Source organism: Anopheles nili, chromosome 2 (assembly GCF_943737925.1).
Source record: "Anopheles nili chromosome 2, idAnoNiliSN_F5_01, whole genome shotgun sequence".
Taxonomy (NCBI): domain Eukaryota; kingdom Metazoa; phylum Arthropoda; class Insecta; order Diptera; family Culicidae; genus Anopheles; species Anopheles nili.
In genome coordinates, this window is record NC_071291.1 from 60,845,515 (window position 1) to 60,857,639 (window position 12,125).

At 50.0% G+C, this 12,125-nt stretch overlaps 2 protein-coding genes across 2 annotated transcripts; one reads left to right on the top strand and one right to left on the bottom strand.

Moving 5' to 3' along the window:
• The first annotated feature begins 355 nt into the window (after positions 1-355).
• On the top strand, positions 356-5,337 carry LOC128727321 (uncharacterized). Its single transcript, XM_053821220.1, has 3 exons — positions 356-3,832; positions 3,926-4,138; positions 4,206-5,337. Exons 1-3 carry the CDS (start codon positions 356-358, stop codon positions 5,058-5,060), a joined length of 4,545 nt encoding a protein of 1,514 aa, XP_053677195.1. The 3' UTR covers positions 5,061-5,337.
• A 146-nt stretch (positions 5,338-5,483) lies between these two features.
• On the bottom strand, positions 5,484-6,658 carry LOC128727330 (uncharacterized). Its single transcript, XM_053821233.1, has 4 exons — positions 6,571-6,658; positions 6,019-6,418; positions 5,667-5,946; positions 5,484-5,606 (listed from the first exon to the last, which is right to left on the bottom strand). The coding sequence occupies exons 1-4, from the start codon at positions 6,656-6,658 to the stop codon at positions 5,484-5,486; spliced, it is 891 nt and encodes a 296-aa protein (XP_053677208.1).
• Positions 6,659-12,125: the final 5,467 nt, after the last annotated feature.

Here is a 12,125-nt window from a genome sequence, read left to right on the forward strand (position 1 = left end):
AATATAATGTAGAAAAAGGCATTATTTTACTGGCATATTCCAGCCAGAACCGGTTCAACCCTTGCTCTCAACCCTTGTTGCTTAGGGTGGGAAGCAACCCTGCGAGTACACCAAACCGCCACCAACGAAATTGTTTTGACGGCTTGCCCTTCAAAAAAAGGCACTTAAATGTGTGTGCGTTGGCGACCGTAAGCTGTGCGTTCTTTTTCCCTTGTCGCGCATTTTGTTCTCGAAAAACAAAAAATAAAGGACCCAAACACAAAAACTGTCCACCTTCCATCCATCCTCTCGCGCGTGCAAAAGAGCTCAAAAAAGCAAACCCGAGCGTGCGTGGTAAAATGTAAAGGCGTGGATTATGTCCGCGGCTGGTGGAAATGGACGGTGCGGTTCCGTTCGGTACGCGAAAGTAAGGCTTGGATCAGCAACCGAGGCCCCTGTTGCGACAGCAGCATCCGCATCTTCCGCCTCAACCGGAGAGCTCGAAACCCGTGGGAAGCAACGAGGAACCCGAGCGGGTGTTCTGCCACCGAACGTCGACGGACGGTTGCGAGGGACGCTAACCGTGGGTTTTGGACGTTTTGGCGAATCTCCCCGGAGTGGTTCCGTGTCCTGCACCGGCATTCGTTGGACCACAGCAAAGGTATACGTTAACGTCGATTTGCAGGTGATTTGGTGGGGACAGAAAACTACCGACACGATCGGAACGCTTCACTGGGCGCAAAGACGTAACGGCGAGGGGGACAGCGTTGAGTACGAGGTTCGCACCAGCGCGGAACTTTTCCGTCGTTACCTGAAAAGCTGCGAACCGATACGGCTGCGGTTGTTTTCGAAACGCACCGAAACGCTCATCGGTACGGCTAAGGTGCCGCTTCCGGGACGGATTGTAAATTTCTCCGAAAGCACCGACCAGCAGCCAGCGGTGGCCCAAGGCTCAGGGGAAATAGTCAGCGTTCGTGGCTTCCGGCTTGGTGAACTTACGCTAGAATTCGCGCTCAAGCTCGACCCAAAGGAACTGTCCGGTGTACCAGCAGCAACGAAACCAATCTCCGTTCCAGCAGCTCCAAAGGGCGGCAAGGAAAATCGAAAAATGCTGTCCGTAGCGCATCGCCCAGATCCGGTGAAAATCTGTCCCCCAAAGCCCCACAGCAACCCGCTTGCCATCGAGGGTCGGCCAGCACCGTTGCACGAATCCTCCCAACGTCCACTGACCGGGGGATCATCATTCCCGGCTGGGGAGAAGAAAAAATTCCACACCCTGGACGGGAGCTCGAAGCGAAAGATCCTAAACTACCTAACCGGAGTGGCGTTTGATGATGCAACCGATGGAACCGGCTGTCGTTCCAGCGAACGATCGGCACTGAGCGAGATCTGCTCAATTTCCCCGGCCGAAAGCATGCTGGAGGCACTTGCACGGTACGATTCCGCTCCGGCACCCGGCAAAAAGCCGTACCTTCAGGCGGTCGATTGCGTGCGGGTGTTGATCGAGAATCTGCGGCTTACCCGTGCCGGTCAGAAGGAAATACAGCACCGTACCAAGCACCAGTGGTGGGGTGGTGGTGCGGTTCAGCCTGGGTTCGTGGTGAAAATGAAGCTTTCTCGCAGTCCGACCACGACGCGGCTAAAGTTCTGCTCCACGGCGGTGGAGTATGATGAGGCGGAAATTTCATTCGAAACACAACCCAAAACGACTCGGGTCACACTACCGGTTGGTGGGGGTGATGATGGAATGGCATTCGAATTCGGCATACACCTGAACGTGGGTGGTGGTTATGCGAAGGAGCGTTTGTTCTATCTCGGATCAGCTACCGTCACGCTGCGGGAACTTTTGGATGGACATCTGTGCTGTCACAAACGATGCCCGGTTCGGTTGGCATCCGATGATATTCTGCTCGGGACGCTAACGCTCCGGATGGACCTCGGTAGTCGCGGGTTGCACTTTGGACCTGAACTCATCGATGCCGTCATCGTGGACAAAGGCAATGTTACGCTGGAGACCTCAAGCGATAGCGATTCATCGGACTGTTCAACGGGGGGCGACACGTTTACGAATCCTCCACGACCACGTCCCCACTCATGCACTCGCAGACCGCTTTCGTGTGGCCACGGTCAGGCAGCATCAGGTCACCGAGCGCACGGATTATTTCCACACCCAAGTTGGACGTGTATGAGGACACACACCGGATGTCCTTCCACGAATCAAAGCCCAGCGACCCAGCAAGCGAGAGGAGACGGAACATCACAATCGGAAAACCAGCCATCGAGTGGCTCCGGTGGGAAAAACAATAACGCTGATGGGGAAAACCAACCGGTGGGCAATAACCAGCAACACGCGGATCCGAAGGCAATGGATACGGAACCATCGGCCCCCGGGGAACCTCCAAAGTTGCTGCACGGGCTACTACACCTTGGCCAACTCCGGCAGTTGCCTCTCGACGATCTGTTTCTTGTAGCGCACGCGTTCTGGACGGATGAAGCGACCACGCTAACGTCGGAATTCTGCCCGGAGGAGGGTGATTTCAATTACCAACGCACGTTCCCGGTCCTCCCGGATGGGGCGTTCATCGAGCGGGTCCGTAATCAGCACATGCTGGTGGAGCTGTGGCAGAAACCCCCAGGGGAAGGTGAAAAGCTGGTCGGCGTGACGCGATTACCGCTGCACCAGTTCTACATAGCGTTCCGGGATGTGCAGCTGAGTGGACATCTGTCCCACGCGAAACTTCCCGTCATCTCGATCGATGGGTGGAGTGGCATTGGTTCCCCGCTGTCGGGTGAACCGTGCGGTCAAATCCAAGCCGTACTGGCCATCGGAACCGAGAGCCAAATCGAGCTGTTTAAAGCAACCCGCAATCTGCGGCACACGTCCGGGGATGTTCCGCGATCGCTCGCGAACCGGTGCACATTGCCACCGTCCGCCGTTAGTTCACCGTCACGGCGGATTTACCCGCGGCCAGATCATAAATCGATTCAAACGATGAGCAGCGGCACGGCGGGTGTTAAGCAAACGCAATCGTCCGAGGTGGCCAACATGTTGTCGGCGTTCATAGAGAATCTCGCCCAGCGGCTTCCGATTTCGTCGGAGCGGAGTACGGCACCGAGTTACGATCATAATGCACCCGTCCCAGGCCAGCCAATGGACACGAATGGTGGCGGGGTGTTCGGATCGTCACCTCATTCGAATGCGAACCGTCCGCAGTTACGAAAAACGGCCGATTTGCTCGATAACCTGCAGAAGGCGCTCGCCCAGCGGCCACCCGCTTCCGCCCTGGATGGGTTTGGTGGATTGGCGGGGTTAGGTGTGGCCACGTTGCTCGGAGCTTCGACAACACCCGCCGATCAAACGCCTCCTGCTGCGGGTGCTGGAAACGGAAGTACTCACGGTGTTCCGCCGATGCACCAGCCAGCGGGTAACGATGACAACGACGATGATGGTCCGCTTGTGGTTCAGATGGGAGGCAACTCACCAAACGTGTCCCGCACGGATGCGTCCTGCGAGGGCACCGGAAGTAAACACTCGCCGGATGAAAGCGCACCGCTGGACGAGTGCAAGATGTTCCGGGTTGCGATTGAGATTGAGGAGGCGGCCAACTTCCCGAAGCTTCCCATCAGCCAGAAGTACGCTAAGAGGCACAAGATGCGTAACCTTCCGGTGACGCTCGAGCTGGAACCGAGCACGTACGCTACGTTTGAGGGTTACAATCTAAAGCGTGGCACACCGAATACGGTCAAATCGCACGAGGGTATTGTCTACACGACGCACGTGCTGGTGAGAAGCTGCTCGCCGGCCTGGCAGAAGCGCTTCGAGGTGCAACTACCGGTCGATCTGATGTTGAACGTACGTTATCGTTTGTATTTCGTCGCTTTCGGTAAGGTTTTGTGGGTACATTTCATTCACCGATCGTTTGTTTCCCATTCGTTTCCAACCCAGGACGAGAAGCAATTTATCGTGAAGGTTTGGCGAAAGGCGAGCCAGAGCGTGGCGGGTAATGCGTCTAAAAATCGGCTCGTTCCGTCACCGATGCAGGATGCCGTGTTGGGCTTTTGTGCGATCGATTTAAGCGTGCTGCTGTCGGGCATGCCGTACATCCGGGGATGGTATCACATTAAGGACTTTTCCGGACGCTGTAACGGTCAGATCAAGGTGGGTGTATTGGCGGTGCGTTTTTTAGGGCTCATGTAATCCAACCAAGTTGCCATACCTTTATTAGGTCAAAGTACAACCATTGGAAAACGTGCTGGTGTACAAAACGCTCGACGAGCAGATGAATTTCCAGATTCCACTCTCGATTGACGTTGATTGCGGTTCGATTGGGCTCGATGCGGCTAGCAACACCTCGCTAAGTCGTGCGCTGAAGCGTAAATTCACCGAACTGGAGGAGATTACTGAGCGGCTAAAGGCGCGTTTGTTCAACGTGACCGGGGATGACGATGGGACCGATCCGGATGATCAGTTTGAGCGCGATCTCAACACGGAAGCTGACGAGGAGGACGACGATGATGATTGTTGGCCGGATCAGCTTGGGGACATGTCGAACCAGAAGCGCAACAGCCAATACCCGAACGGGGCACTAACGCTCACGACCAACACGTCGTCTTACTCGATGTGTTCCTCGAACGAACGACGTGCCACGGCTGGTCCACAAGAGCGCACTCTAACCGGATGTTCGAACCGTGCGCAATCGGGCCCAACCGGGTTGCAGCTGGAGGATCTTTTGCACACGCACGACCTCGATACGCTGATCAATCCGGCTATCCTGAAGAATCTCCTTAACCCATCCACCTCGGACTCAACGCCACCGCTCGGTGATACCGGAGAAGCCGCCACCGATGCGGACATGAGCGATGCAAACTCTCAATCTTCGTTCCTACCGGTGGATGGTGTGAAGACGCACGAGGTGGACGGTGCTGGTAGTGCCGGTGATCGGGTGAAACAGATTGCGTCGGCCCTGCAGAGGACTACGATTTCTGATGCGAACACCGATGGACCAGGGATGGTGACTGTCACCTCTGGCAAGCGTCGAGAAGCACCCGAAGGAGAACCGATGAAGGACGTTGACAACTAACGAGCTGGATAGATGATGTTCCGAGTCCTGTGGGAAGGATGGGCTTCCATCTCGGACCACATGGGGACTCGGAACAGCAATTGTATGTTCACTTTAACGTTACTGTTACTGTAAGGTCTCCCAAGCGATCGTGAAGCGCGCCATTCGCGGCAGCACTTTTGGGATATTTATCTAATTCTCTTACGCGCTCTAGTGAAGGAACAGTGAGAGCCTACCGATAGCCTCTAGAACGCTGATGTGTATTTGAGATTGCATGTAGCCACGCGAGTGGATGATGATCGTGTTTGAAACAATTTTATGCTTCGATTATGCGAAAACTAACCACCGCTGCCGTTTTGCCCACTTACTTGGTGTGAATGTCGAAAGAACCCGACCCGGTATATACGGTAACCATTTGCAAATTTATTTACGCCCGCTAGAGCGTCACTCAAACATCGAGAGATAGTTTTCCAGCCGGAACTTCCGCTTCAGCTGCTTGTTGCTAATGAACTGTATCGCGGCGCTGGTTTTATCGTGCCTATGGTAATACGAACAGTGCCGGACACGCTAAAACGAAACAATCCATTAAGTTCCAACGCAAAGCCACCCTAAAGCGATTTACCTTACCTTATACTCCTTGAGGACTTCCATGCCCTTTCTTCGCTCGGAGTTGCTCGTTTCCGAACACCGCACATCCTCGAGCTCCTTCACCATACAACGCCGGCACAGGCAACGCTCCGTGCGCAGGTTTTTCCAGTAATCCACTTCCGGCCGCTCGTCACAACGCTGGCATCGATCGAAGTTGTCCGTTTTGCAGATCGTTCGAGCTGCGGGAACAATCTTGATGGTGCCACCGAACGAATGGCTCTTGATGTCCTTGCGTGATTTAAACATATACGTTGCCGGACTACGATGGGATAAGAGGCGAACAGTCAGATGATGGCCACAGGAGGATTTTGGCTACTTCCTGCAAACTCACCCAGGATACGAGCACGTGTGATCCTTCGTCCGGTATTCCGCACCACAACCGAAGGGTTTGGCGTTCTGTTTCGGTTCGCCGCCCTTTCTCACCACCTCGTAATCACCCACGCCCGGGCTGTTGCTTACCTCCTCGAAGTTAAACCGTACGCTTGCCGCCGCCAACGGGCCATATCCTTTACGGCTGGTGTGTTTCCTTAGCCCCGGATGCTGCTCGGGAACACCCGGATCGTACCCGATGTTGTGACTTCCTGGTGCCAGATTCTCACCCAGCAGTTCCGGTTGCCGGCGGTACATTAGCGCGCTCAGGGCAGGACCATGTAGGGGCACTGTTTCCCGCTCGATTCCGGATCCGAAGCAAATCCGTGCCTGGGGTGGGCGCTGAATAACGTACTCGAACCCTGAGGAAGACACTGATTCGATTTGAGCGCACTGTACGGTTCGAAAGTGGTTCTTTTTTCTGCTTCAGGTGGTGCTCTTTTCGGGTGTTTTTTTTTGGGGACTAATTCCACACAAAATGAACGAAAAAGGACACCACCTGAAACCTTCGCACCGAAGTTGTTGCACCGTCCCAGGATGAGCTGATACTCTTTGCGAGCCTCCCGAAGGAGCAATCGCGTAAACTCGTTCGGTTCGATCATTCCGGCGTTCACAAAACGTTGATGTGTTGCCTCACCGAGCGCTTTAATCACACTGGCTTCCTTGAAGGAACCCAATGCCTTCCGAATACACTATCTCAATTGGAGCAGGAGCTTCCCAACCCCAAATACCTCTTCAGAACCGCCACGTGCCGCTTGAAGCCGACAAGCACGACATACCGGCTGGTGGAGAAAGGACGCGAGGTCCTTTTCATATCGCAACAGCGAAAGCTAAACACCCCCGCGGGTGGGTTTAAGTAAAATGTAAGTTTCCCCTTTCCGTTGGAGGAATTGGAAACCGGATGGGGTGGCATTTTTTATGGGTGTGATTTATTTTACCCCAAACCCTTACTCAATCACAGCGCATCCGGTGGTTTACAATCGAGAGGCGGAGGTCGAGGAATTCGAATTCGGCTGTCAATCGCTGAAAATCGAACCACGGAGACGGATGATTTGCTCATAAATTGTCCCATGTCGGTAAGCGCGACACAAATGAGGGAAGGACAAATAACATGGGCTAAAGCCGATCGTTGGAAAAGGGTTGCCCAGGAGGGAGCATACACATTTGATTGATTAATGAGGTCTTTGTTGGGGTGGGGGGGGGGGGGGGTTGTGAAGATAGTATTTGTGTGGTACACGAGAATGGTAGTCCTTTATGTTGTGCTACATTGTTTGAAGAAAGGCGAAAGGTTTTTTTAAAGCCTGAAGTCCTTTGTGCATTACGCTAATCCCTTACGACGATCCTGGGAACGACGTGGAAAACCACAACATGTGTATTTGCTCTCCTACCCACCCCCTCTTGTGGTAAACGTTTTCAATTTCAAAAACATTCAATCCCTAAGATTTATGGCTTCATAGAAAAGCCCTCCCTGCCGGTGGAAAGATCCTGCTCGGGTTCTGATGGCTGGGAACCATGTGTTTCTTGTTCGTTGGCAATCGGTCGCGTGACAATCGGAAACTTATTGCTGGCAAGGACCTCACCCGTGGGACTGTCCTGTGTGGGGGAGAACACCCCGTACGAAAGCTCCTTCCATGCTTTACGCCTTCGCACGCACGATGGTGTGGATGGGTTTTTGGCTATGAGGAAAAGGACTTCCTAAGCCCGACTGGGACAATAGTTGGAGTTTCATCGACCAGTTTGGAGCCTCACTAGTGCAGGAATGTGAGTTATTTTTGCATTTTCAAGTTAAGCTACCGTTAACCTGCCACTGGAAGTGGTATCACTGTCCTACTGGGTGTAATAGGCCAAACAAAGTCACTAAAGTGCTGGTTGAGTAGCGAACTCATTCCAAAATCATCCACAATCCAAGTAACCCGCGGAGGCGGAATCGAGCGGGAAAAATAGACAAGGACGATAGATTATGAAAATCAGCGCACCGCCAATCAGCTTTCCCGCGGTGAATAAACTACGAGCTTATTAAGGCGTGAGTCAGTGAAATTTCGAACTTTACGACGGCGATGACGATGGTGATGATTAGCAGCTCAAACAGCTAATTTGCAAACCAAAAAGCAAACGGTCCTTTCTTTGTGCTTTCGCCCCTTTCGCACACGCGCTCGGGAATTTTGTTCCAGCAGAGCCTACTACTACCGTACCTTCCATCGGCTCCTTCGGGGAGGTCCTTTTCACCGTATTTTATGACTTCTCCCGCGGGTGGTGTTGGAGAATTTACTAGCTGAAGGGATGGCGTTCGAGCTTCCGTTTCTTTCCCGAAATCACTTTCACTAACTAATGACACCACACGACAAATGCAAGCTCATCGTCTAAGCTAGTCATCGGCTTTTCTGCCCACCGAAAACAAGAAGGATACAAGCGCTCCGGTCAAGCTAAAACCACAATCAATTCTGCTTCGCAGCAACCGCCTGCTTTTTTCGGTGAGCAACAGTTTTTTCTTTGTTGCGTCGATGCGCCGTGGAAGCATGCGAGCACGGCAGAAGCGGTTGCAAAAGCTCATAAAAAGATGGTCCTTTCTGTCCCTCAAGGGAGGAGGAAGAGGAGGGGGAAGGGTAGGTGGGTGGCGTGTGAAAAGTAAACATTCCCGCAAACAAGTTTTCCCTCCCCCCTATATTGGTCGCTGTTTGTTGGTGCGCGTGGAGCGGTTCCTTCGCAGAAAGAGCATGTGTCCTTTGGTGTCCTTCGCCTAGTTTTGGCCTCGCGCAACTTTTCGTTGGTGGGGCCAGTTCGCAGCTACTGGATGTCACCGTTTGCGTGAAGGTTTTTGGAACAGGTGACTTTGGTTTTATGAATGAATCGATAACGTGATGATTCTGCATGAAAGCGCATCTACATCACGGCATTATCACTGTGTGGTTTATTTGACCACACAAGCTCTCTTTTTTATTTTGATACTTTTTTGTGAGTCACAAAACGTGAAACCTATAGAAAATAGAACTCATAACAATAGCGAATACTCGTTTTTATCAATCCTTTATTAGTTAAAAAGTATAACGCCGTGTCACGTGGTTGTTGGCTTAATTCAGACTGAACACGTGCTCACAAAACCGTTAGCATCTCAAATTAGTGAAGAGCATGCATGTAATCGATGGTTACCATCGTTGTATCGATGATTATATTTAATTAACAACAAGCATGTGGTAAAGCAAAAATGATTCGAATATGAAATTTTAAACAACTTAAAAAAAACATGGTTATTATGTAATTTCTGTAAAAAGAGTGATAACGATTACATCAAGAATTTCTAGGATGTTTCAAACTACTACAAACGTTTATTTAAAATATCTTACAATCAATTTTTGCTTAAAAACCTAAATGAAATTTTAAAAATATTAGTCACGTGTTTGGTGGTCCGTACAGATATACTCTGTAGGAAACGCACCCTTAAAAATAAACGAAGCACGTGTTAAATTGGAAAGAGAGCGCCAGATTGTGCAATTCCGTCAAAATTATAATCAAAGAATCGAATGATATCGAGAAATACTCTTCTCTAAAAGAATAATTTAGCATTCAGCAACTAAATAGGATATGCTAATTTACACTAAACTTCATATTTCAATGGGAAAGTGCTTGAAATCCTGTATTTTTCAATTATCGAGCAGCAATACGGAAACAAGAAGAAAAAGCATTGCCATTGCCCTTTGACGGAAGGGCTGAGCATCGTTTATACTAAAACATCCTCTTCTTAGCAGCATGCCCGCGCAAGGTTGTTTAACGTATCGGATGTTGGCTTGGGTTGGGTTCGGGAATGTTCGGGTGCGCCCGTTCGGAGCCGAATGGCGAGATTCGAGCTATCAGTAAATGCGTTTTGGTGCCGTTTCGATCGAGAACGTTTGCTTATCGATTGTAATATTTTATATTAAGGATTTGCCTTCTTTAACATACTTTCCGTGGATCGTGGTGTAGTTGCAAAATTTACTCTTTATTTATTGGACAAATTGTTATCATTGTTTTATAGAATAGCCAATGAAAAACTATAGTAAATATTATTTTAACAAAATTTAATATATACAAAAAACTGTAATGAATTGAAGCTATATTTTCCTTGTAAATATACAACTTAATGTACTTAATTTTTTGAAAGCCTGACCTGTTTTATTGCATGTACTTTTACTGAATAAATTGATACAATCGATAACGTTTTCGATCGTTTAAGGGCTAACGATGGCAATCGTCGTTCGTGCTGTCTTCGGGTGCGACTTGCCGATAGGGGCCTCGCGTCGATTCCGCCAGGGAGGGGATCCGTCAGATCTAAATTTACCATTGGAAATATTTCTTGAAATACAAGCGACGACGAAGTGATTATGTGGTGTGTTGCGGCAATAAAATGAAAATGCTCCCGTCGAACGAAGAAATTGCACATGGCGGCGGTAGAACATCATGGAGTAGGCGCTCCGTAGAAACGCGTCGGAAAACAGGTAAAAACCGGGTGCTTTCGGGCTGGTTTTTGCGCGAAAATGCATTGGAATGGTCGGTGAGTGGGTGAGCGATGGAGTTTGTGCGAATTTCGGCCCGTTTTTGGCGAAAATGCCCCACCGATGGGGATTTTCCAGAACCGTCCAATGAACCCGACCTCGCACGTACCCATGCCGGAGGTATGACGCTGGTACGGCGCGATATTCGACCCGTGTGTGTTTCCAGTGATTCGTTTAATGGCATTTCGATGGATGCGGAAATGAAAATTCGAATATCATGAACGCGGGCATTGTTTTAATTATTCCGCATTTGAAAAAAAAATCACCCCACCTAAGTAACGCTAATTTCACGCCGCAGACAGCAATTCCGGATTGGTGGGGTTAAATTGGCTGTGCTTTCGACAAAAATTGCGGTCCACCAAAATGGTTATAAAAGGGGTGCCCTATCAAGGTGCTGATTATCGCTCGAGTGGCATCTTTCTCTCTGCAACTATGTTGCTATGTAAATGATTGATAATGTGCAGTAGCAACGGCAGAGGAGAAGGTCTACGGTGGCGACGGCATCGGCGGATGAAGGCTATCGCGTTCGTGATGTGTGTTTCTCCCTTGCTGGTAGTAGGCCGTGCGTAGCTTACGGAAGGGAAAAGTTTCTTTTTTTTTTGCGAACACAGTACGCGTAGAAAGTGTGCCACCCGACTGAATACGCTAATGGCTACCGGTTATTTATTTGCAAGAGTTAGAATGCCCTAGTGCGAAAGTGTCCGTTCTGTCTCGTCTCGTCGAGTTTGATGGACTTTTGCTCTATTTTCTGCGCCCATGATTCATGTATCCGCCGCCATAAAGGTGCATGCATGGATGAATACGCGCGAGCGTGCGTGTGTGCATGCATACCACGGGATTAATTTCAGTTCGGAGGTGGCGAAATACGAATGAAGATGCCATTGCTCTTTTTATCCGTCTTCTACCCACGCTGCAGATCAGCTGCACTGTGAGATGCAGCTCGTCTATTGCGTCGGTGTAATTTTTTGAATGTATTAATGCGAAGTCACATCCCCAGAGGGATGCTCTTTTTGGTCTGTCAAGGTGGTGAAAAAACGAGCCGTGTAGAAAAGAATTTCTGCGCGTCTGAAAACGGCGTCGTAGACGGTGTGGGCGAAAAATATTTTTCCTCCCCATTATACAGTGTCCTGTATTCTATTGAAGATTTGCATTTGCTCACGAATATGTGTAGCGTAAATTCCCATTCCCTAACGAATGTGCTAAATAATCGGGCAGACTACTAGATGTCTGGCTCATGGCTTGATGTCTGGTGCAACAATTTTGACGTTTTTTTTCATCAACTTTGTAAAGGTTTCATATTCCAATGTTGGGGTAATTTTTTCATACATTAAAAACATAAAACAATCGGTATGTTTCTTTTTTCTTCTAAATTTTAGCTCGTTCATTCCCATTCCACCCTCCTTAGCAGAGGGAAATCACGAAGAAAAGCGCCGAATTTTGTGATCCCGAAGAGAAGCCATACCGGTGAGAACAAGCCCCGAAAATAACACACGTAAACGCTTGGTTCGTGGTGAAACTGCACGAAAATCCTTCCGACATCTGA